At 50.5% G+C, this 25801-nt stretch overlaps 2 protein-coding genes and 1 long non-coding RNA gene across 4 annotated transcripts in view; 1 reads left to right on the top strand and 2 right to left on the bottom strand.

Annotated features, from left to right (window-relative positions):
* Positions 1–25801, bottom strand: part of LOC135406163 (uncharacterized) — a 396593-nt gene that overhangs the window by 101960 nt on the left and 268832 nt on the right. The window lies entirely within an intron of this gene.
* The window catches only part of LOC135406295 (zinc finger protein 135-like), a 107811-nt gene that overhangs the window by 65413 nt on the left and 16597 nt on the right, over positions 1–25801 (bottom strand). The window lies entirely within an intron of this gene.
* Positions 15974–16911, top strand: LOC135406114 (kelch-like protein 10). Its single transcript, XM_064640662.1, has 2 exons — positions 15974–16121; positions 16647–16911. The coding sequence occupies exons 1-2, from the start codon at positions 15988–15990 to the stop codon at positions 16849–16851; spliced, it is 339 nt and encodes a 112-aa protein (XP_064496732.1). The 5' UTR covers positions 15974–15987; the 3' UTR covers positions 16852–16911.

Here is a 25801-nt window from a genome sequence, read left to right as displayed (position 1 = left end):
CCAGAGGCTTTATCTCCTTTTTCAAACAACCAGCAAGTAAAACATTAATTAATAAACTATGGGGCCTCCCAGCAGGGCTCCTGTCAGTGCCTAAACTGTTGCCCTGGGAGTTCGGGAAACACAGGGGACCCAAGGACAGGATTTAATGCAGCAGTGCTGTGTTTTCAGGACTCTGTTTACCAGCACAGACAAGATGGTCTATGAAATCCCCGGTGTTTCAGCTGAAATGATGGGTCTCATCATCGATTACGCCTACACTGAGACAGTACCGATCACGGAGGACAACGTTGAGAGTTTGCTGGCTGCAGCCGACCAGTTCGGCGTCAAGGGCATCGTCAACCTGTGCTCCGAGTTCCTCATTTCCCGGCTGTGATTTGAGAACTGTAGCAGACGCAGTCCTTGTATAACAAGGAAATAAATGCTCCTCGTGTGATGGTGAACAAAGAGGCTTTATTTCAAACTCGGCGCGGTTTTATTCCTTAACACCACGTGCCTTCTTTAACCAACTAGGTTTCCTATCTCGGGGCATGCTCTCTTGGCTTCTCTGCCTCGGCACATCCCTTGTTCCTTAGACACGCCTTCCCACACCACCCCTCTCCTAATTATCTAAAAGAAGTCACAAAAACAGTGTAAACAACAGTGCAAACAACAATTCAAACAATCAGAACATTATAAACTGCCGAAGCTCGCAATGACCCAGCACATCGCTTGCTCGGCTTCTTATACTTCTATTGTAAACCTTTTTAAAACCTTCTTATATTCCTATAGGGTAGTGCAACTTGGAGAAATAACTTTATTAACCTAGGGCCTTAACCTAACCGTGTATGAACTTATAACTTTTATTAATCTGAGGGTTTTATAACTAGGGAATTAAACTTTATTTAAAAAACAGGATAATCTTAGCAAAACTAAATTTTCTTAAAAGTGACCTTGTGGCTGAGGTAATGTTATTTTGTGAGGTGTTTTGTGTTTTAATATTTGACTAGTCAAACAACTCTTTTCATTCATTCACTCCTCTCATTCATTTTCAGTCATCGGTGGCCACCTTCACTCACACATAAACATACACGCACATTTTACAGGCTGCTTCTTACCACATTGGTCATTTCCTAATGTAAACCTGGAACATAAACATAACTCTTTTCAAACTTCTGCGTTACTCTGGTTCCTGCTGCTGTGGGCATGTACTCGAATTTGGTTTTATACACTTGGAAGAATTCTGCTTAAGTTCTTTTCTTATAACTACACAGGCATAGCTCCCTCCCTATGTCACAAAATCTAGGGATCTCGTCCACTGTCCTGAAATCAAATCCTTTACCATGACAGGTGGCTTGGGAGAGACAAACGCCTGAGGTTTGTGCTGCTTTTCAGACCTGCTTCTTTCAGCACTGTCATAATTCAAAAATTGATAACATACATAGCTTTTTACAGATGTTCTTGCTGGCTACACAGATTCTCCCCCCTTTTGTTTTAATCTAGTATGTGTTTCAATGTGTGATGTGCCTTTTTAATAATTGTTTGTCTTATGGGTTAGTGTGGAATGCTTGTGACGTGAGAATTTTCCTATTTGATAGGAAGTAAAGCTGTATTATTATTATTGTTAATCCATTTTAGAGTACCAAGGTTGCTAAGCAACTAAATCATTGTGTTTTACACTCTTGCATTTTGTCCAGTGGATGCTGTGGCAGTTATGTTTTGTGGATATGTATCTATGTGCATGTACATATTTCAATATGTCCAATTCAGAGATGTATATATTTGTTTGCTAGAATTCATTTGCCATTAACTCTCTAGGGTTAATGCTTTCCTGAGATGGCACGGGTGTGATTTCTTGACAGTGTGGGCATGCCCTGATAATGTCTGAGCTTTATTAATCGTTGTTTTGAATTGTCTCTTTAGAGAACGTGCATTCTGATGGAAAAACGAATGAGACAATTTTGTTTGCTCTAGAACTCTGGGTATGGTGTTAAACATTGCTGCTTTAGCAGCTTCTCAGTTTCTGTCAGTTATTGGCTCTGACCTGTCAGCATGTGATTTGTGTGTATTGTTTAGAAATCATACCTTCTGTGAATCACAGGAACCAAACAGAACGCATTTCAAACAACAGGTGAGGGTTAACAATATCTCAAAGAAACTAGGTTTCAAGACGGGGTATGAACCTTATAGTATAATAAACATAGTTACAACATTAAGGGTTGTTCAGAAATTTTTCCCAAGGCAACATGAATGGCAGTCAGTTCCAGAACCTGCACAGAGCCTTGGTTCACGGTCTGTAGTTCTCGTTCCCACTGTTCTGTGGCAGGATTTATTCAAGACATTGCAGTATTTTGTGTTTTTCCTGGATGCATCTGTGAAGGCTCTGAGACCTTTTACTGTTTCAGGTTTGCATCTGGTGTGGCTTTTAAAGGTAAATTACCATTTTCTGCCCACAATCTGTGCTTAAGGAGATGGATTGAAATATTACCACCCAAACTTGCCAAGGCAGTTTGGGATCCTGCGTCCTCAGCTGGCATCCTATCCAAATTGTCCTTTGAAGCTGGACTGTTGACAAAAGGCAGGATCTCTTCCGTCCAATTCCCGCAGTCGTGCTCTGCCTTTAATGACAAGCTTTGCAAACATCTCATTAACAGTTTACACATTTTTTAGGTGGTGTGTGTGTGGCAGGAAGAGCCATTCTAGAACTAACAGTGGGCTTCTCTCAGTTTGATCCCACTGAACAATACTGCAAAGTCGGTACCTGCTGGGAATTAGGACTAGGCAGATTTGCCTTTCAGGATTTCTCCTGTTTTGTCTGCTTGTATCACCTTGGTACAATTTTCTAGCACTTGGTTTGCCTCTGCAGCCAGAGATTTGTCAGACTTTAGGTTGGAGTTCCCCTTTAGCAATACAAAGAGAGGGTGTAGGCCCCTTGTGGTTATGGTTAAAACAGGTTTTAAGCAATTGACAGCTCCCTGAGGCTTCTGCAACTCGTGTAAATATAAAGTGTTTTTTACCTCGAGCTGTAGCAGCTGTGGAGAACTTTTTTGCTGCGTGGATTCCTGTCCAGGGCAAGCCCAGAGTTGTGGTTGCTGGATCCTTCCTGAAACAATCTGAAGATCTGCATCTTGGACAATTTTGGTTAGAGCAGTAACAATGAATGGCAGTTCATTTCTTGTGGCCGTGGTTATCAATGTGTCCTCTGCATAATGATGTATCATGGCTGTTTGATACCTTGTCGGGTTACTTTGCATCTCCTGTGGAGGGACAGCCCAGCAGTGATTTTGCATAGGCTGTGCATTGTTCGTGGCCATGACGAGAGAGAAAAGTCTCTGGGCATCCCCATGGTGTATAAGGGTGGTAAAGGAATAGTTCTTTGAACCAGTTACCACTAGTGGCCAATTTGCTGGAAGCTTTATAGGTAGGGGCAGTCCAAGCTGCAAGGCTTCCGCATGTTTTTTGACTGCGTGTTCTGCTCTTAACATTTGCAGTGTTTTCCACCTGTCCCCTTTCTTGGGGGTGCAGAGTACATGGGTATTTTGGGGGCTGGTTATTGGCATATTGTGGCTTGCCTTAAGTTGTTTCCTCTCTTGCACATGAAAAGTGGTGCTACAAAGGAGTACAGCAAGCAGTACCCCCACAAGCAGTGCAATGCTTGCGACCTATCTCTTGCCTTGCTTATGGCACCCTTGGTACAACTCAGTCCATTCCCTGCTGCTAGGGTGCTTATGAAATGTTGCTATTAGAGGTCTCCAGGGGCAATCTTTCTGAGAGTGATCAGTGTCTCCACATCTAACACAACTACCTGTGTGTCTGACTTCTTTTTGTACTCTTAGCTGGGCATCTAAGGCTGCAGCTAAAAAGGCAGGTTGGTGCTTCTCAGAGCTAACTCTTTGGTAGGGTTGAACCAGTTCAGGAATGTTGCAATTTTCCCCTGCAGGAGGGGTCTGCAAGGCTCTTTCACAGCTTGTATTCCCCTCTTCAAGAGCCAATTGCTTATACAGCATCTCTCTGGCTTCATTGTATTCAACTTGCTTGTTTAAAGCAGACTGCAGCTGGTCTAAACATCTCAAATTTGGCTCAGTACAACCTTGTAACACTTTAATGGGGAACAGGTAATTAATTATCTTGGTTTGTAGTGAGAGTGTTTTTCATAGCTTTTAGGGCTTGCCTGGCTACTACGTCGCATATTTCTCTATGGTATTTAGATTGTGTATCTAATGAATTATAATTTGCATCCCCACTTAACTGGTGTGCTGTGACGCCTGTCTGTGGGTATTTAATATAAGCAGAGCAATTTTTCTGAAAGTCAGCTAACCAGACTGTATATTGGGTGTCACTAAGAACTATTTTCATTAGTTCTTTCCAGTCATATGTGGTGAAAAAATAGATGGAACTCAATGCCTCCAAATACTTGAGAGTATTGGTTAAGGACATACCAGATTCTCTTACCAAATGCCTCAGATTCTCTGTAGCCCCATACAGGGGTTGACGCTGAGGGGACTGGCTTTGGCTGAATTCGTTTGGGCACGGCTGAATATTATTCAAGCTTCCCACAGGAAGTGCCTCGTCTAGACATTGTTCCCACATGTTAGCTGACCTCCCCCCATTTGCCTTTTTGTTCCCTCCCGGTGGAACCATCCCCGGTGGAACTATCTGGGTTCCCTCTTCCCCATCCCCCCACTCCTCCCCCCCTCCTTATTTCAACCCGGGTCTCCGTGGGGGCGTGGTGGTGGGCGGTGGGTTGGGGGCGGGGTTGCCTTCCCCTTTGTGTCTGTGGGTGGGGCGGGGCTGCGCTGGGGCCAGAAAAGACGGATCAGTGTCCGGTCCGTGCGGCAGGGAATATGGCTGCTGCCACGCTGAGACACAGGGTCGCTGTTCATTTGCAGCTTGGGGTAGTGAATATAGCGAGTCACGTCCCCCATGGCTGTGACAGAGCTCCCTGCATTGATCCCATGGGCGGGGATCTTGCATTTCGGCTTTGTTCTTTCCCAGCGACTCGGGGTCTCCCGGCTCCCGTCTCCCTGTATGTTCTGTGAGTTTCTATTACAATGTTGGTGGGTTACGCTGCTATCTGCAGTGTGGGCGGGGAGGGGGGGGGTGGGCGATACTGTTACAAGTTTGGTAATAGTTTGTACGTGTGTTTGGGTTCAGAATATGGTAAGATTTTAGCAATAAAGTTATTGTTTCAATGTCTCTGTGAGGTTTCTACGGAAACAGAGTGTTTTGTGTTACCCCAGGGAAAACAAAAGAGGGGACATAAAACAACCCCTCCCGCCGTGGATCGTTCTCTCCCGCGGTGTCTGTTCCTGGCACTGAGGGGGAGCGCGGGGGGAGCGCGATGGGGCCCGGACACGTCTACAGAAATTCCAAGAGGGCCGGGCTGGGCTGGCCCAGGGGAAGGGAAGGAAGGGAAAGCGAAGGGAAGGGGCGTCCCAGGCAGGGAAGGGGCGTCCCAGACCCCCCTTCTCTGCCTTCCCCCCGCCGGGCCCTTCTGCCGCCGCAGCCCCAGCGCCATGGCCATGGCCCCGGGCAGCCACTGCCTCGTCCTCCTCCTCCTCCTCCTCCTGGGCATCCTGGGGGCCCCGGCACTGGGAAGACGTGGTGATAGACAGATACTATATCCCCAAAATCTGCCTGCGGGAGGCGCAGATGGGGGATTTCATTCGCTAGCACTACAATGGGACCTTTAAAGATGGCAAAGAGTTTGACTCCAGGTATCGCCCGCGGCTCTGTGCCGGCTGCATGCGGGGGGCAGCTGCGGCGGGACCCTGCATGTCTCCTCCAGCCCCCACCCGCATCCCGGGGCGGGCGGGCAGCTGCGGGGACCCCGCATGCATCCCCCAGCCCCAGGACAGGGGCAGCCAGGCCAGGGCAGGCAGCTGCCCGCTCCAGACAGTGCCCAGATCCCCCCCAAGAAAGGCTTTTGATGGATGCTGGGGTGAGCACATGGACCCGGGGAGCCCTGTACACGTGTCAGCCTGGGGGGGCCTCAAGCAAAGCCTCAACCCAGGCTGCAGCCCCTTCCCCCAGCCCCTGCCCGGCTGCCCTGTGTGATGGTTTCAGTCTAGGCCTTCCTGGAAACCAGCTTGTAACCAGGAAGGAACTAGGAGGGTGACCAAGGAAGTATTCCATGCTATTCCTTTACGTAACCCAGGGTATAAATAAGGCATTGATAAGAGAGTTCGCTCTCTTTCCTCTCCGGCGAGGTTCGAGAACGGTGGGTCCCTGTTTCGGTTGGGCTTATCTGGAGCCGAGGCCTACAGTGACTGCCGTTATCTGCCACGCGTGAGGGGAGAGCCAAGGACCGTGTCTGGCCATCCTGCCTGTTCGAAGGGAAGTGGTGAGACTTTTGCTAGTTTGCCTTCGACTGGCTGTTTGACTTGTTCGGTCCTTGCCCCTTTTTGTCCTTCTTCTTTTTTTTTTCCCCTCCCCCCCCCTTCCCCCCCCGGTGTGTGGTATTCCCCTTTCGTGTATCTGTCTTATATATAAATATACATATATATATATACATATTTTTTGCTATAGCTTTGGCTGCTTGGTTTTTCTTCTTTTCCCTCTCTGGGAGGCGGGTCCTTGTTGTCGAGTTTCGGGGGACTTGGCAGGAAGCCAACTCGAAACTTGTACAACATTTTTTGGTGTCAGAAGTGGGATATTTTGGTTAAGTTTGGCTTGTTTTGATAAACATTTTCCAGGAAGACAGCTAAGCTCGGTGTTGTTTTGCAAGCCAATCTATTGTTTTGGGAACAGGTCTGGGAACACTGCCAGAGTCTGGGAAAACAGCCAAGGAAACTTTGTTTATATAAAACAAAAGTTTGTTTTGGGATCAAGAAGAAATAATAACAAAAAGCAATGGCTATTTCATTAATTTGTCTTATAATTCTAGCCGTCTTTACACCTGTGTTAGGCTACTCTATAGGGAGACGTCCAGACCTTGAGGATGGATGGAACGAATTGCTTCCATCCTTTAATTTTGACATCGAAGGTTTGGTAAAGGAGATCCCCATGGTTAAAATCGGCTCTAATTACTATATAAATCTTATTGCAACAGTACTGTCATTGATAAAGGTACTGGAAGTGCTCCTTAAACTTGGAAGAATGGGGTTCCGTTGCTCTCCCTCTTGTAGGAAAGATCACACCTCAAAGGGATTCGCTGGAACTTTGGAAAGGGCTGCAGACAGGCCAGTCCCCGGGTGGCATGGAGCTTGGGGAGATTTCGGTAGATTAGTAGGACGTGTGTCACCCCCCATTAATTGGGAGTTCACACCAGAACAAATGTTTGATTCTGGTGAGATGGCCCACTGTTTGGCAGAAGGGTGTTTTTCCTACAAAGATCCGAATATGCAATTCTCCGCTTTGTGCTGGGGCCTGGCTAATGCTTATCGAGCTGCCATAGACCACCTTCAGAGGGCTAAGGTCGACACAGAGACCCAAACCACGCCACTTGAAACCAGTGATGTCCCTATTAGGTCCACAGAAGTTGGGGTCCAAACACAACTTGAAGTCAATGACATTTCTACTAAGTCCACTAGAACCGGGACTCAAGCTAAGAACCGGAAGATCATCATTGCCCCTATAAAGAAGAAGAAGACGTGGGTAAGGGAGATCGAGGAACTTACGGACCCATCTCCGCAACCAGAACGCACAGAAGAAAGAGAAGAAGAAGAAGAAGGAACAGAGGATGTAGTGAACGAAGGAGCGGCAGCAATGGGAGAAGGAGCAACAGCAAGTGATGAAGGCGCGACTGCGAGAGAGGAAGAAGTGGTTGTGACTGAGGAAGGAGCGATTGGAAGAGAAGAAGCAGCTACCAGAGAGGAAGAAACGGCTACACGGGAAGGAGCACGTCCAAAAGAACTAGGGGCACGCCCAAAGGAATACAGAACAGCACCAAGAGAAAAGAAAGCAACAGCACAAATGGCCGGTGGTATATTGTCGCTTGATGATTTATATCCCGACTACAAATTCAGTGTTACAAAGGACGCAAAGAAGGAGCCAAAGCATCCCCCTCAATTGGAGGGGGAATTATCTCTACCCCTCCAGACCCAACCTTCTCTTGGAGGTGTGGATGATTGGAAGAAGCCCTTATCTTGGCACCCGAGAGACTACTCGCTACCTCCACCGGCTGGGTATCGTGAACGACGTAGAAGTCCATCTCCACGGCGTGAACGACGTAGAAGTCCATCTCCACGGCGTGAACGACGTAGAAGTCCATCTCCACGGCGTGAACGACGTAGAAGTTCATCTCCGCGGCGTGAACGACGTAGGAGTCCGTCCCCACGGTATGAACGGCGTAGAAGTCCATCTCCACGCCATGAACAACATAGAAGCTTATCCCCATGGCATGCCCAGTCTCCATCTCCACGTGAGAGATACAGGGAGGAGGCAGGAGCGGTTCCACGTAAGAGCGGAAGAGTAAAGAGGGAGGTAGAAAAGATTCTACGTGGGAGAGATGGACAAGAAATAATGCGAGAAAGCGAAATTATACAATCACTGACCACAAGAGAGCTTAGAGATTTACGGAGAGATTATATGCGCTTGCCTGGTGAACAAATCCTCGCCTGGCTGGTGCGATGCTGGGACAAGGGAGCTGATAGTCACATAATTGAAGGTGACGAAGCACGACAACTGGGATCCATTGCCCGAGACCCTAAGATAGAACAAGAAATGGGAAGGGAGAAAACGGCATCCAGTCTTTGGCTCCGAATTCTTCATGCTGTGAGGGCGAAATACCCGTTTAAGGAGTCCCTGAAGAGTTCTTCGAGAAGGTGGAGGACTGCGGAAGAAGGCATCCAATACCTGCGGGAATTGGCCATGCAGGAAATTGTCTACTCTGATCCAGAATATTATGACATCCAAGTTCCCGAGAATGTTCCTTGCACACAACCAATGTGGAAGAAGGTAATTCAAGGTGCCCCTAAACCATATAGGTATTGCTTGATAACCGCATATCATCCAAAGATGGATGAACCAAGTGTGGACACCATGTGTGCTTGGATGAGGAGCATAGAGGAAAATCTGGAAGACCCCTTCGACCCTCTATACCGACACCCCTATGATAGGGAAAGAATGGAGAGAGATTATGAATATTCCAGATATGAGGACGACCTTAGAGACAGAGAGGACAGAAGGTATAGAGATTACCAGGAAAGGCCAATGGGAAGATCATGGCGGGACCGACAAAGACGACCTCGGCCTAGACCTCGATCCTGGTCTCGATCTCGCTCACGGTCCCTGTCATTCACAAGTCAAAGGAAAGAGAACTCTAAGCGTTGGCCACGTAACCAACTATGGGCATACCTTCGTAGTAAAGGAGAAAACATGAAGAAGTGGGATGGTGAACCCACTTTTAAGCTTGAAGCTAGAGTGAGGGAGCTGAAGCGAAAGAAGACTGACAAGAAAGTTGTCTATGTAGTAGACGGAGATTTCTTAGAAAAGAAACTGCGATCGCCGAAACACGAGAAGATGGAGGTCCACTTCGACAACGGTAAAAAGTCTAAGAAGTCAAAGTCAAACTCTGACGACGAATGCTCTGATCAAGACCAGTAGAGGGGCCCTGCCTTCTGCCAGGAGAAGGAGAGGGACCAAGAAGATAACCGAGTTTACTGGGCTGTGTGGGTTCGATGGCCTGGCACATCGGATCCTCAGAGATACCAGGCCTTGATAGATACTGGAGCCCAGTGTACTGTAATGCCTTCGGAGTATAAGAGTACCGAGACTGTTACTATTTCTGGAGTGACTGGAGGGTCTCAAGAATTGTCAGTAGTAGAGGCAGACATGAGCTTGACGGGAGACCAATGGGAAAAGCGTCCCATTGTGACGGGGCCAGAAGCCCCTTGCATCCTTGGTATGGACTACTTAAGGAGAGGATACTTCAAGGACCCGAAAGGGTACCGGTGGGCTTTTGGTATAGCCTCGGTGATTGAAGAGGAGTCCAAGCAATTGTCTGCCCTTCCTGGCCTCTCAGAAGACCCTTCCATTGTAGGATTACTGCGAGTTAAAGATCAAGAAGTGCCAATAGCCACAACAACTGTGCACAGACGACAGTATCGGACAAACCGAGATGCTGTGATCCCTATCCACAAAATGATCCGGAAGTTGGAGAGCCAAGGGGTGGTCAGCAGAACCCATTCACCCTTCAACAGCCCCATCTGGCCTGTGCGTAAATCCGATGGAGAGTGGAGACTGACTGTGGACTATCGTGGCTTAAATGAAGTTACGCCACCGTTGAGTGCTGCCGTGCCAGATATGTTGGAGCTCCAATACGAGTTGGAGTCCAAGACAGCAAAGTGGTACGCCACCATCGACATAGCCAACGCGTTTTTCTCCATTCCTTTAGCGGCAGAGTGCAGGCCACAGTTTGCTTTCACCTGGAGGGGCATTCAATACACCTGGAATCGACTGCCCCAGGGGTGGAAACACAGTCCAACCATCTGCCATGGACTGATCCAGGCCACACTAGAGAAGGGTAAGGCTCCCGAACACATCCAGTACATCGATGACATCATTGTATGGGGGGATACAGCAGAAGAGGTTTTCAAAAAAGGACAGACGATCATCCAGATTCTCCTCGAGGCCGGTTTCGCTATCAAGAAGAGCAAAGTCAAGGGACCTGCCCGAGAGATCCAATTCCTAGGGGTGAAATGGCAAGATGGACGACGCCAGATACCAACAGACATAATCAACAAGATTGTAGCAATGGCTCCCCCCACAAACAAGAAAGAAACCCAAGCTTTTCTGGGAGCAATAGGTTTCTGGAGGATGCATATCCCAGAATACAGTCAGATTGTGAGCCCTCTTTACTTTGTGACCCGTAAAAAGAACAATTTCCAGTGGGGTCCTGAGCAACAACAAGCTTTCAGGCAGATCAAGCAAGAAATTGCACATGCCGTGGCTCTTGGACCAGTTAGAACGGGACCAGATGTAAAGAATGTACTCTACTCTGCAGCTGGAGATAAAGGTCCCTCCTGGAGCCTCTGGCAAAAGGTGCCTGGCGAGACACGAGGGCGACCACTGGGTTTCTGGAGCCGAAGCTACAGAGGTTCTGAGGCTAATTACACCCCTGTGGAAAAGGAAATCTTAGCGGCGTATGAAGGTGTACGAGCAGCTACAGAGGTAATTGGTACTGAAGCACAGCTCTTCCTGGCACCCCGATTACCAGTCTTGAGCTGGATGTTCAAAGGGAAGGTACCCCCTACGCATCATGCCACTGATGCCACATGGAGCAAGTGGATAGCCTTGATTACGCAGCGTGTATGATTGGGAAGCTCAAATCGCCCTGGAATTCTGGAGGTTATCACAAATTGGCCTGAAGGTGGGAACTTCAGTCTGGCAGAAGAAGAAGAAGAGCCAGTGAGCCGAGCTGAAGAAGCTCCGCCATTTGATCAGCTGCCAGATGAAGAAAGGTGTTATGCCCTTTTCACTGATGGTTCTTGCCGTATTGTAGGAAGGAACCGGAAGTGGAAAGCAGCCGTTTGGAGTCCCACCCGACGAGTGGCAGAAGCTACTGAGGGTCAAGGCGGGTCGAGTCAATTTGCAGAGCTCAAAGCCGTCCAATTGGCCCTGGACATCGCCGAACGAGAAGGATGGCCGAGACTCTACCTCTACACAGACTCGTGGATGATAGCCAATGCTCTATGGGGATGGTTAGACCGATGGAAGAAGATGAACTGGAGGCGTGGAGGAAAACCCATCTGGGCTGCTGACTTGTGGCAGGACATCGCTGCCAGAGCGAAGAGTCTGAATGTGAGAGTCCACCATGTAGATGCCCATGTGTCCAAGAAGCAAGCTAATGAAGAACATAATAACAACAGAGAAGCGGACCGAGCTGCACAGATAGGGGTGTCACAAGTAGACCTAGACTGGCAGCAGAAGGGAGAGCTGTTTCTGGCTCGATGGGCCCATGATGCTTCCGGTCATCAAGGCCGAGATGCCACCCACAGATGGGCACGAGACCGAGGGGTGGATTTAACCATGGATATCATTTCTGAAGTTATCCATGATTGCGAGACCTGTGCCGCTATTAAGCAGGCGAAAAGACTGAAGCCCCTGTGGTATGGTGGACGTTGGGAGAAGTATAAGTATGGAGAGGCCTGGCAGATTGATTACATCACATTGCCACAGACCCACCAAGGTAAACGCTATGTGCTTACCATGGTGGAAGCAACCACCGGATGGTTAGAAACATATTCGGTACCACATGCAACAGCCCGAAACACCATCCTAGGCCTTGAGAAGCAGGTCCTGTGGAGACATGGCACTCCAGAGCGAATTGAGTCAGACAACGGGACTCATTTCAAAAACAGTCTAGTGGCCACTTGGGCACAGGAGCATGGTATTGAATGGGTATATCACATTCCATATCATGCACCTGCTGCAGGAAAAGTAGAAAGGTGTAATGGACTGTTGAAGACGACTCTAAAGGCACTAGGTGGGGGAACTTACAAAAATTGGGACAAGAATTTAGCCAAGGCCACCTGGCTAGTCAACACCCGAGGCTCTGTCAACCGAGCTGGTCCTGCCCAAGCAGAGTCCCTCCACACTGTAGATGGAGACAAAGTTCCAGCGATCCATCTAAAAGGTATGTTAGGTAAGGCCGTTTGGATCACTCCTCCCTCAGGCCAAGACAAACCCATTCGTGGGATTGTCTTTGCTCAAGGGCCTGGATATACTTGGTGGGTTATGAGGAAGGATGGAGAGGTCCAATGTGTGCCTCAAGGAAACCTAAGCCTGGGAAAAAACTAATTCTGTGCCTTGAGTTGTATTTTACAGGAGACCAGACACCAGACGTAAAAAAAAAGAGAGAGACCCAAACAAAGCTGATACGAGAATCTAAGGATGGCCGATGATGACACAGCCCAAACCAATGAGCCAGCCCTAAACCGGAACTGTGATTATGATGAAAGGGCCAAGAACACAAATCGAGTTGCTGGTGGTGCTGATCTTCAATGACAGACGACAACCTTCGAGAAAAAATAAACATGGACTATATATATATATGTGTATATGTGCGGGATAGAGACAAACACAATATACAGGTGTTACGTAAAGAAATAGTATGGAATAAGGGGTGGAGAATGTGATGGTTTCAGTCTAGGCCTTCCTGGAAACCAGCTTGTAACCAGGAAGGAACTAGGAGGGTGACCAAGGAAGTATTCCATGCTATTCCTTTACGTAACCCAGGGTATAAATAAGGCATTGATAAGAGAGTTCGCTCTCTTTCCTCTCCGGCGAGGTTCGAGAACGGTGGGTCCCTGTTTCGGTTGGGCTTATCTGGAGCCGAGGCCTACAGTGACTGCCGTTATCTGCCACGCGTGAGGGGAGAGCCAAGGACCGTGTCTGGCCATCCTGCCTGTTCGAAGGGAAGTGGTGAGACTTTTGCTAGTTTGCCTTCGACTGGCTGTTTGACTTGTTCGGTCCTTGCCCCTTTTTGTCCTTCTCCTTTTTTTTTCCCCTCCCCCCCCCTTCCCCCCCTGGTGTGTGGTATTCCCCTTTCGTGTATCTGTCTTATATATAAATATACATATATATATATACATATTTTTTGCTATAGCTTTGGCTGCTTGGTTTTTCTTCTTTTCCCTCTCTGGGAGGCGGGTCCTTGTTGTCGAGTTTCGGGGGACTTGGCAGGAAGCCAACTCGAAACTTGTACACCCTGTTGTGTCCCCCAGCTCCCCCCAGCCCCTCGGGGAGCCTGGCATGCCCTCAGCTCTACAGTGCCGTGCGGGAGCCTGTCCCGGGTACAGGCAGGATTTGGCCCTAAGTGGGACGTTCTGCACTCAGGAACATGTATCTGCTTGTGCTGCACAGGCAGGAAAACACTTAAAGCACTTTGAGACGTGGTAGTGGAGAAACCTTTCATTACCCCAGAGGCTTTGCTCCACTCAGTGTCCCTTGGCCCCGCATCCCTCCTGCTCTGCCCACACTGGCTGGGACCCGAGCCTGGGGCAGCCCCTGGTTTGCAGCACCGTGAGCAGGGGGAGAACCGGGGACACAGAAACAAGGGGATTAAGGACTTCGATTTACCTGAGATGTCTCCACTTACTTCTTAGAGTTTTTCGAGATCTAAAAATAAAAACAAATCTGCAGTTTAAAAATGAGGCCGGGACGTTGTCTTTCCTCCTTGCTGCACAAAGCTCCAATGTGCCATATGCAAAATGGTTTGGAAGCAGCAGGAAGCCTGGGAGCTGCTGGCCTTCAGCCCAGCTCTGTGGGTGAGACCTGGGGAGGCAGCTGATGGGTTCTGGAGGTGCAGGGTCAAGCTGGAGCCCTGACCAGTGCTGCAGGGGCAGCTGCCCCCCAACAGTGCAGGATTGAGCCCATCAGGATGCGTGTTTTTGAGCTGTGGATTCTGCCTGCAGCACAGAGGCTCATGGGCTGTGGTGGGCTACCTGCACCTCGGGGAGGGGGCAGCCCTGTCCCCCCACTCTGCCCCCCCCAGCAGCTTTGGGAGCTTCATCCTTTTTTACACCTCTGACGGGCCTGTCCCTTCGCCCCAGCCATGACCGAGGGGCCACAGTGGCCGGCGTGGTGGGCGTGGGGCGGCTGATCACCGGCATGGACAGGGGGCTGCAGGGCATGTGCGTGAACGAGCGGCGTCACCTGGGCCCCACCTGGGCTACGGCAGCATCGGCGTGGGTAAGGGGCCACGGCACGGAGGGATGGAGGGGGCAACCCCCCTGGGGCTGCTGTCAGCAGGGACAGGGCTCCAGTGCCCACCTGGCAGCTCCACGGCCAGGGCAAGTGGTGCTGAAGCAGGGCTTCCCTGCAGCTTGGCCACCCCCTGCTCCCGGAGGGTCCGGAGGATCCCCCGCACACGCTCGGGCTGCCGGATCCAGACCGTGGCTTTCTCCAGCTCGGGCACCTGCGGGCAGAGCAGAGACCCCGCTCGGTGCCGCCCTGGTGGGACCGAGGAGCCTCCAGTGCCCTCCTGGCCGCGCTCCCCCGCCCAGCCCCGGGGCCGCCGCTGCCCCAGCCCGGGCTCCCGGCCCGCGGACCCCGCTCACCATCGCTCCCGCTCCGCTCCCGCCGGGCCGCGCAGCCGCGGGGCGGGGCCGGGGGGGCGGGACCGGAACGCGGCCGCGGGGCCGGGGGGGACTCGGGGCGTGCTCGGGGTAGGGGGTGCGGGGGGACCCCCCGTGCCCCGGCTGCGCCTCCGCCCGGCGCCCGCAGCAGCGCGGGGCGGGACCGGCGGTTTCGTTTCTGCCGCAGCGAGCGGGGAGGGCGAAGCAGAAAGGAAAGATTCCAATAAAGAAGCCGCGGGCAAGGGCGCCCGGCACTGAACCGCCCCGCAGCGCCGGGGACGCGGAGTCGCGGAACCCTGTGCGGGAAATGCCTGCAGAGAACCGTCCCCCAGCACTGCCAAGGCCACCACTAACCCATGTCCCCAAGAGCCACACGGCTTTTAAACCTGGACAGGGATGAGGACGCCACCGCTGCTGCCCTGGGCAGCTGTGCCAGGGCTGGACAGCCCTTTTGGGGAAAAAACTTTCCCATGAGCCAACCTAAATCTCCCCTGGCACACCTCAAATGACAAATCAGGGGCAGCGTGTGCGACTTCAGCACTGACAGGAGCTGGGCTGTGCCTCAGCTTCCTCCTGGGTGAGGTGGCACAAGGCACTTCAGCAGCAGTCAGTGCCCACCTTTCGGGACTTTTACACTCTGGCAAAATAATACTGAGGATTATTTATTATTATTATTATTCATTATTCTTATGCTGGGGGATCACACAGACGATTTTGCTCCAGCAACCATTAACATTGTGCAGGCCCGGGGTTCAGCAGAACCTGGGCCGGGGGAAGTGAAGGCGCCGGGCAACCAGGCAATGTTGGGCCTGGGTCACCCCTGTGGTTGTGAAGTCATCACGGGTCACAATCCAGAGCCAGCGAGTGGGTTCAGCGCTGGATGTTTCCAGGCAACACCAGTGTTCCGCACACGTCAGTGAGGTCCACTGCCTCTGACTGCAGTGTGGGAGATAGCACCAGAAAGAAGTCATCCTCCAACGTAGAGAGGGAGATGAGCGGAAGGAATTGGAGCATTGCCAACGAGCTCCGCCTTGAAGGCACATTCTGTGATGTCATCATAAGAGTTAACGGAGTGGAATTCAAGGCTCACAAGCTCATCCTCTCTTGTCAAAGTACCTACTTCAGGTCAGTATTGGAAACACAAGGATTTATTTACAAGGGCCTGGAGTGACAGGACAAGGGGTAATGGCGTCACACTGACAGAGGTTTATATTAGATAGTTGGAAAAAATTCCTCCCTGTGAGGGTGGTGAGGTCCTGGCACAGGTTGCCCAGAGAAGCTGTGACTGCCCCATCTCTGGAAGTGTCCAAGACCAGGTTGGATGGGGCATGGAGCAACCTGGTCTAGTGGAAGGAGTTCCTACCCATGGCAGGGGTTGGAATGGGATAATCCTTAAGGTCCCCTCCAACCCAGGCCATTTTGTGATTTTGTGATTCCTGTGGAAGCATGGGGGTCGTTCACCCTGGTGCTCCCTGTCCCCAGCCAGAGGCTGTATCTCCTTTTTCAAACAACCAGCAAGTAAAACATTAATTAATAAACTATGGGACCTCCCAGCAGGGCTCCTGTCAGTGCCTAAACTGTTGCCCTGGGAGTTCGGGAAACACAGGGGACCCAAGGACAGGATTTAATGCAGCAGTGCTGTGTTTTCAGGACTCTGTTTACCAGCACAGACAAGATGGTCTATGAAATCCCCGGTGTTTCAGCTGAAATGATGGGTCTCATCATCGATTACGCCTACACTGAGACAGTACCGATCACGGAGGACAACGTTGAGAGTTTGCTGGCTGCAGCCGACCAGTTCGGCGTCAAGGGCATCGTCAACCTGTGCTGCGAGTTCCTCATTTCCCGGCTGTGATTTGAGAACTGTAGCAGACGCAGTCCTTGTATAACAAGGAAATAAATGCTCCTCGTGTGATGGTGAACAAAGAGGCTTTATTTCAAACTCGGCGCGGTTTTATTCCTTAACACCATGTGCCTTCTTTAACCAACTAGGTTTCCTATCTCGGGGCATGCTCTCTTGGCTTCTCTGCCTCGGCACATCCCTTGTTCCTTAGACACGCCTTCCCACACCACCCCTCTCCTAATTATCTAAAAGAAGTCACAAAAACAGTGTAAACAACAGTGCAAACAACAATTCAAACAATCAGAACATTATAAACTGCCGAAGCTCGCAATGACCCAGCACATCGCTTGCTCGGCTTCTTATACTTCTATTGTAAACCTTTTTAAAACCTTCTTATATTCCTATAGGGTAGTGCAACTTGGAGAAATAACTTTATTAACCTAGGGCCTTAACCTAACCGTGTATGAACTTATAACTTTTATTAATCTGAGGGTTTTATAACTAGGGAATTAAACTTTATTTAAAAAACAGGATAATCTTAGCAAAACTAAATTTTCTTAAAAGTGACCTTGTGGCTGAGGTAATGTTATTTTGTGAGGTGTTTTGTGTTTTAATATTTGACTAGTCAAACAACTCTTTTCATTCATTCACTCCTCTCATTCATTTTCAGTCATCGGTGGCCACCTTCACTCACACATAAACATACACGCACATTTTACAGGCTGCTTCTTACCACATTGGTCATTTCCTAATGTAAACCTGGAACATAAACATAACTCTTTTCAAACTTCTGCGTTACTCTGGTTCCTGCTGCTGTGGGCATGTACTCGAATTTGGTTTTATACACTTGGAAGAATTCTGCTTAAGTTCTTTTCTTATAACTACACAGGCATAGCTCCCTCCCTATGTCACAAAATCTAGGGATCTCGTCCACTGTCCTGAAATCAAATCCTTTACCATGACAGGTGGCTTGGGAGAGACAAACGCCTGAGGTTTGTGCTGCTTTTCAGACCTGCTTCTTTCAGCACTGTCATAATTCAAAAATTGATAACATACATAGCTTTTTACAGATGTTCTTGCTGGCTACACAGATTCTCCCCCCTTTTGTTTTAATCTAGTATGTGTTTCAATGTGTGATGTGCCTTTTTAATAATTGTTTGTCTTATGGGTTAGTGTGGAATGCTTGTGACGTGAGAATTTTCCTATTTGATAGGAAGTAAAGCTGTATTATTATTATTGTTAATCCATTTTAGAGTACCAAGGTTGCTAAGCAACTAAATCATTGTGTTTTACACTCTTGCATTTTGTCCAGTGGATGCTGTGGCAGTTATGTTTTGTGGATATGTATCTATGTGCATGTACATATTTCAATATGTCCAATTCAGAGATGTATATATTTGTTTGCTAGAATTCATTTGCCATTAACTCTCTAGGGTTAATGCTTTCCTGAGATGGCACGGGTGTGATTTCTTGACAGTGTGGGCATGCCCTGATAATGTCTGAGCTTTATTAATCGTTGTTTTGAATTGTCTCTTTAGAGAACGTGCATTCTGATGGAAAAACGAATGAGACAATTTTGTTTGCTCTAGAACTCTGGGTATGGTGTTAAACATTGCTGCTTTAACAGCTTCTCAGTTTCTGTCAGTTATTGGCTCTGACCTGTCAGCATGTGATTTGTGTGTATTGTTTAGAAATCATACCTTCTGTGAATCACAGGAACCAAACAGAACGCATTTCAAACAACAGGTGAGGGTTAACAATATCTCAAAGAAACTAGGTTTCAAGACGGGGTATGAACCTTATAGTATAATAAACATAGTTACAACATTAAGGGTTGTTCAGAAATTTTTCCCAAGGCAACATGAATGGCAGTCAGTTCCAGAACCTGCACAGAGCCTTGGTTCACGGTCTGTAGTTCTCATTCCCACTGTTCTGTGGCAGGATTTATTCAAGACATTGCAGTATTTTGTGTTTTTCCTGGATGCATCTGTGAAGGCTCTGAGACCTTTTACTGTTTCAGGTTTGCATCTGGTGTGGCTTTTAAAGGTAAATTACCGTTTTCTGCCCACAATCTGTGCTTAAGGAGATGGATTGAAATATTACCACCCAAACTTGCCAAGGCAGCTTGGGATCCTGCGTCCTCAGCTGTCATCCTATCCAAATTGTCCTTTGAAGCTGGACTGTTGACAAAAGGCAGGATCTCTTCCGTCCAATTCCCGCAGTCGTGCTCTGCCTTTAATGACAAGCTTTGCAAACATCTCATTAACAGATTACACATTTTTTAGGTGGTGTGTGTGTGGCAGGAAGAGCCATTCTAGAACTAACAGTGGGCTTCTCTCAGTTTGATCCCACTGAACAATACTGCAAAGTCGGTACCTGCTGGGAATTAGGACTAGGTAGATTTGCCTTTCAGGATTTCTCCTGTTTTGTCTGCTTGTATCACCTTGGTACAATTTTCTAACACTTGGTTTGCCTCTGCAGCTAGAGATTTGTCAGACTTTAGGTTGGAGTTCCCCTTTAGCAATACAAAGAGAGGGTGTAGGCCCCTTGTGGTTATGGTTAAAACAGGTTTTAAGCAATTGACAGCTCCCTGAGGCTTCTGCAACTCGTGTAAATATAAAGTGTTTTTTACCTCGAGCTGTAGCAGCTGTGGAGAACTTTTTTGCTGCGTGGATTCCTGTCCAGGGCAAGCCCAGAGTTGTGGTTGCTGGATCCTTCCTGAAACAATCTGAAGATCTGCATCTTGGACAATTTTGGTTAGAGCAGTAACAATGAATGGCAGTTCATTTCTTGTGGCCGTGGTTATCAATGTGTCCTCTGCATAATGATGTATCATGGCTGTTTGATACCTTGTCAGGTTACTTTGCATCTCCTGAGGAGGGACAGCCCAGCAGTGATTTTGCATAGGCTGTGCATTGTTCGTGGCCATGACGAGAGAGAAAAGTCTCTGGGCATCCCCATGGTGTATAAGGGTGGTAAAGGAATAGTTCTTTGAACCAGTTACCACTAGTGCCCAATTTGCTGGAAGCTTTATAGGTAGGGGCAGTCCAAGCTGCAAGGCTTCCGCATGTTTTTTGACTGCGTGTTCTGCTCTTAACATTTGCAGTGTTTTCCACCTGTCCCCTTTCTTGGGGGTGCAGAGTACATGGGTATTTTGGGGGCTGGTTATTGGCATATTGTGGCTTGCCTTAAGTTGTTTCCTCTCTTGCACATGAAAAGTGGTGCTACAAAGGAGTACAGCAAGCAGTACCCCCACAAGCAGTGCAGTGCTTGCGACCTATCTCTTGCCTTGCTTATGGCACCCTTGGTACAACTCAGTCCATTCCCTGCTGTTAGGGTGCTTATGAAATGTTGCTATTAGAGGTCTCCAGGGGCAATCTTTCTGAGAGTGATCAGTGTCTCCACATCTAACACAACTACCTGTGTGTCTGACTTCTTTTTGTACTCTTAGCTGGGCATCTAAGGCTGCAGCTAAAAAGGCAGGTTGGTGCTTCTCAGAGCTAACTCTTTGGTAGGGTTGAACCAGTTCAGGAATGTTGCAATTTTCCCCTGCAGGAGGGGTCTGCAAGGCTCTTTCACAGCTTGTATTCCCCTCTTCAAGAGCCAACTGCTTATACAGCATCTCTCTGGCTTCATTGTATTCAACTTGCTTGTTTAAAGCAGACTGCAGCTGGTCTAAACATCTCAAATTTGGCTCAGTACAACCTTGTAACACTTTAATGGGGAACAGGTAATTATCTTGGTTTGTAGTGAGAGTGTTTTTCATAGCTATTAGGGCTTGCCTGACTACTACGTCGCATATTTCTCTATGGTATTTAGATTGTGTATCTAATGAATTATAATTTGCATCCCCACTTAACTGGTGTGCTGTGACGCCTGCCTGTGGGTATTTAATATAAGCAGAGCAATTTTTCTGAAAGTCAGCTAACCAGACTGTATATTGGGTGTCACTAAGAACTATTTTCATTAGTTCTTTCCAGTCATATGTGGTGAAAAAATAGATGGAACTCAATGCCTCCAAATACTTGAGAGTATTGGTTAAGGACATACCAGATTCTCTTACCAAATGCCTCAGTTTCTCTGTAGCCCCATACAGGGGTTGACGCTGAGGGGACTGGCTTTGGCTGAATTTGTTTGGGCACGGCTGAATATTATTCAAGCTTCCCACTTGAAGTGCCTTGCCCAGACATTGTTCCCAGGTGTTAACTGACTTCCCCCCATTCGCCTCTACGTTCCCTCCCGGTGGAACCATCCCTGGTTCCTTCTCCCCATCCCCCCACTCCTCCCCCTCTGTGGCTCCAGCGAACCCAGTTCCCTGGGGGGGTGGTGGTGGGCGGTGGGCAGGGGGTGGGGTTGCTTTCCCCTTGGTGTCTGTGGGTGGGGCGGGGCTGCGCCGGGGCCAGAGAGAAGGATCGGTGTCTGGTCCGTGTGGTGGGGAAGATGGTGGCACCCATGCCTGGGCACGTGGTCGGCGATCATTCGCGCTATGGGGTGGCAAATAAACTGGGTTAACCCCCCCATCACCATTACGGGGCCCCCCGCGGTGGTGCCATGGGCTGGGATCTCGCGTCACAAGCCCCGTCCCTTCCCGCCGACCTGCATCCTTTGGGCTCCCGGTTCCTGACCCAGTACTTAAATCACGAACGGCTCCTCTCCCTCCCCCCTCTATGTCCCGTGAGTTTCTGTTCCTGCGTTGCAAGTTTGGTAATTGTGTGTGTGTCTTGGTTCAGAATATGGTAAGATTTTAGCAGTAAAGTTAATGTTTCAATGTCTCTGTGAGGTTTCTATGGAAACGAAGCATCTTATGTTCCCTTAGCTCCAGGCAGGTGCCGGAGCACATGGCTGGGAGTTCCTTTGTGTAGCAGTTTCAGTTCCGACTGGGCTGTTCGCCTGCCGGCTTTTTTTTTCTTCTGGCGTCTGCGAGGTTTGGGGTCGGAATCAGGGCCGCCCTCTCTGGCCGCTTCGATCTGTCGGCTTTTTCTTTCTTCTTTCTTCCTCTCGTTCCTGTGCACTTTTCCTAATATTTGGGAGCTCCTAAACTAACTTTCCGTTTCTCAGACGTCACTGAGACAACGGGTTATAGACGTCTTGGTTTTTTGTGGTGAAAGATTCCCGAGTCAAAATAATAGACTCGATAACCGGAATCTACCACGAGTTTCCTGCTTCAGGATAATCTAAACTGACTTAATATAAGTTAAAAGAGTCCCAAGTTCGGGTGCGCCATGTGTAGAAGACTCAAATGTCCTTATATAATAAGGAAAAACACCTCCTCGTGTGATGGTGAACAAAGAGAGTTTATTTCAAATTCGGCGCGGTTTTATCCTTTAACACCCTGTGACTCCTTTAACCAATGAGGTTACCTGTGTTGGTGCATGCTCCCTTGGGCTTCTCTGCCCCGGCACGTACCCTGTGCCCTGGACACGCCTCCCACACCCTGGTTCCCCCCAGTGTGTCCCAGTATCCCCCAGTAATCACCCAGTGCCCTGCAAAGCCCCCCAACTGTCCCCAAGGTGTCCCCAGATGCCCTTGGCCTTTCTGTGAGCGTGGAGGGGAGGACGTTTCTGGGGTCAGAGGGTCTGGGGGGGCTCCTGGGGTGAGATGGAGGGTTGGGGACATCAGGGATGGGGTTTGGGGCCAGTGAGGAGGAGCTTGGGGCCAGTGGAATTGGGGGTGTCAAGGAGGGAATAATGGCAATGAGGAGGCCCTGGGGACACTGGAGACACCAGGGTTGTCTTGGAGTGTCAAAGGGGGAATTAGGGACACCAAGAGGGTCTTGGGGACACCAGGGGGGTTTCAGGATTCAGCTGCTCGTGGTGCAGCCCCTCCTCTCCCCCCCAGGCCCCATTAACACCCCCAAATGTCCCCTAACCCCCATTTTCCCTTTAATCCCCTCCCCACACAGATCCCTTTGACCCCCCAATGCCCTCAAGACCTCTTTTAACTTCCCTAAATGCACCCAAAGCCCCCCTAAACCCCCTTAAATCCCCATCCCACCCCTGCAGATCCCCCCAAATCTCCCCCAGCTCCCCCCTCAAATCCCTTCCAACCCCCCCAAGAGGGATCGCCCGGCACCCTTGGACAGGAACACAGTGGGCTGTACTGGGGGCACTGGGCTGTACTGGGAGGGCACTGGGGGGGGCTTAGGTGTCCCATGACAACATGACCCAGCTCCAGGAGAGATCTGGGGAGCAGTGAGGAGCTACTGGTCTGTCCTGGTCTGTTCAGGTCTAAACCCCCAATCTCCAAAGCCCCTCCCCAGCTCCCCCAGGACCCTCCCGCACCCCAAAGCCCCCCAGGCCCCCCCAGGCCCCTGACTTGGTCCTGCTGCCCCTTGAGCATCTGCAGCTGCTGCAGAACCAGGCATTCCATCAGCAAATGTGCAGCTGACACCAAGCTGGGGGTGTGTTGATGTGCTGGAAGGCAGGAGGGCTCTGCAGAGGGACCTGGCCAAGCTGGATCCATGGGCTGATTGCAAGGGGATGAGGGTCAAGCAGGCCAAGGGCCGGGTCCTGCCCTTTGGCCACAAGAAGCCCCGTCAGCCCCCCGGGCTGGGGCCAGAGTGGCTGGAGAGCAGGCAGGCAGAAAGGGAGCTGGGAGTGGGGATGGACAGGAAGCTGAAGAGGAGGCAGAGTGTGGCCAGGTGGCCAAGAGGGCCAATGGATGGTGGCCTGGCTGAGGAAGAGTGTGGCAGCAGGAGCAGGGAAGGGATTGTTGGGCTGGAGTGAGCGCTGGTGAGGCCACCCCTGGAGTGCTGTGTCCAGCTCTGGGCCCCTGAGCTGAGGAAGGCCCTGGAGGGGCTGGAGCAGGTGCAGAGAAGAGCAGCGAGGCTGGGGAAGGGAGTGGAGCACAAGTGGTGTGAGGAGAGGCTGAGGGAGCTGGGGGTGTTGAGGCTGGAGAAGAGGAGGCTCAGGGGAGACCTCCTGACTCTCTGCAAGTCCCTGCCAGGAGGGTGTAGCCAGGTGGGGTTGGGGCTGTTCTGCCAGGAAGCAGCAGTAGGACAAGAGGGCTGGGTCTGGAGCTGTGCCAGGGGAGGTTTAGGCTGGATATTAAGAAGGAATTTTTTCCCAAGAGAGTAATCAGGCCTTGGAATGGGCTGGGCAGGGAGGGAGTGGAGTCCCTGTCCCTGGAGGTGTCCCTGGAGTTATTTTTTAGCATCAACATTCCATGGCATCATAACCCTAAATAATTTCATTTCTATCAATAGATCTGATTTGCCATCATTAAAACCTGGGGGACAAAAGTGGTTCAGTCACACCTCTGTAATTCCTCTAAATATAAAATGTTGACAAGATTCAAGGCTGAGATTGGATCCAGCAGCCTCCAGCACCCCACAGGAAGTTGGGAGCTCAGGGGAACCACTCCCTTTCCCAAAACCTGGTTTCCAAAGACCCCCATGGGACTGCCGGACCCACCAGATCACCCCTCCTTTTCCACCCTTCTCCCTCTTCCTCCTGCTTTTCCGTGGTCCCCTCAATCCCCAGCCCAACCAGGATCACTTTTGGGGTCCCAACCCCCACTTTTTGCCCCCCTTCCCACCCCTCCCACATCATCCCCCCACTCCCCAGCCCCCTCATGATCAGTTTGGGGGTCCCACCCTCCCCTTTTCTCCACTCTTCTGACCTCTCCCACCCATTTCTCATCACCCCCCAAACTTCAGTGCCTCTCCCCCTCCACTTTTGGGGGGTCCCACTCCCCTCCCACTCAGTTTGGGGTCCCACCACCCCTTTATCCCCTCTGACCCCCTTTTCCCACCAACCACCCCCCCTCCCACCCCCCACTCCTCGCCTGCAGCCAGGGGGGCTCCCAGCACCACCAGTGCCCAGAGAAGTCCCCCAGAAAAGGGGTTGGGGGGGTCCTGGGTGGGCTTTGAGTGTGTTTGGGGGTCCTTGAAGGGCTTTGGGGAAGTGTAGGGGGGTTCCCAGCACGTTTTGGGGTGAGCTGGGTGCTTTATTGAGGGGCAGGTGCCCTCCCAAAGCCCCCCCAGAGCGAGATGACATTGGGGGAACACAGGGGGGTCCCCATTCCCGATCCATCCCGGGGCCGGTTCTGCTCCCCCCAAACTCAGCTCCAATCCTTGGGATTCCTTCAAACCCCTCCCCCACTGCCTCCCAGATCTGTCACTGGAGAAAACTGGGAAGCTTTCCTGGGATCACTGGGAGCAACCAGGTGGAGGCAGAGTGACAGCAGGGACAGGGGGGACACACGACCCCCCAAAAACCTCACGGGGATGAGGAGGGGGTCCAGGCAGGGCCTGAGGCCCTGGGGAGGGGCTGCGGCCACCGCCGGCTCAGGAGCTCTGTGGGGAGAGAAAAGGGGGTGACACCGGGGTGGGGGGTCCCTGGGGGGGCACAGACGCTCTGGGGGGGACACACGACCCCCTGGGACCCCCCTCACCTTCTGGCACAGGTAGAAGCCGAGCCCCAGCGCCAGGGAGACGAAGGCCAAGAGGAAGCCCCGACCCCTCCTTCGCAGCAATTCCTCAGGCTGATGGAGCCCGGCAGGGCCGGGGCCGCCGGCGGTGTCCGATCCCGGCAGGAAGCGGGGAGGGCCCGGCGGGGTCTGATAGAAATAAATCAAGGTAGAGCTCTCTCTTTCTTTTGCCCCCTGGGCAGTGACCATCAAGAGCTGTCCCTGCTTCACGGCAGAAGCTGCACACACTTCAACAAAGTCTGTGGAAGAATCTGCTCTGTCAAAGTTGGCCCTGGGCTTTTATGCTTCTCCAGTGATGGATCAGCAGTCACATATTCCCAGGCCAGTGAGCAGCTGACCTGTCAAACTCTGCTTCCAAAAGCAGGATGTGTGTTGGATAGTTGGGGAACCAGGCTGAGTTTGGCCCAGTTCAACACTAAACCAACCCCTTGGCACCAGCAGTAACTCCCCACAGAGAGCTGGCAGTGCTTGCATTCTCCCATCAGATTCTTTTCCAGGTAGAACATCCTGCTACAAGGGGTCTGTTACTACG

The sequence above is a fragment of the Pseudopipra pipra genome, chromosome W (genome assembly GCF_036250125.1).
Source record: "Pseudopipra pipra isolate bDixPip1 chromosome W, bDixPip1.hap1, whole genome shotgun sequence".
NCBI classification, from domain to species: Eukaryota; Metazoa; Chordata; class Aves; order Passeriformes; family Pipridae; genus Pseudopipra; species Pseudopipra pipra.
This window is presented reverse-complemented; position numbering and strand designations above follow the sequence as displayed.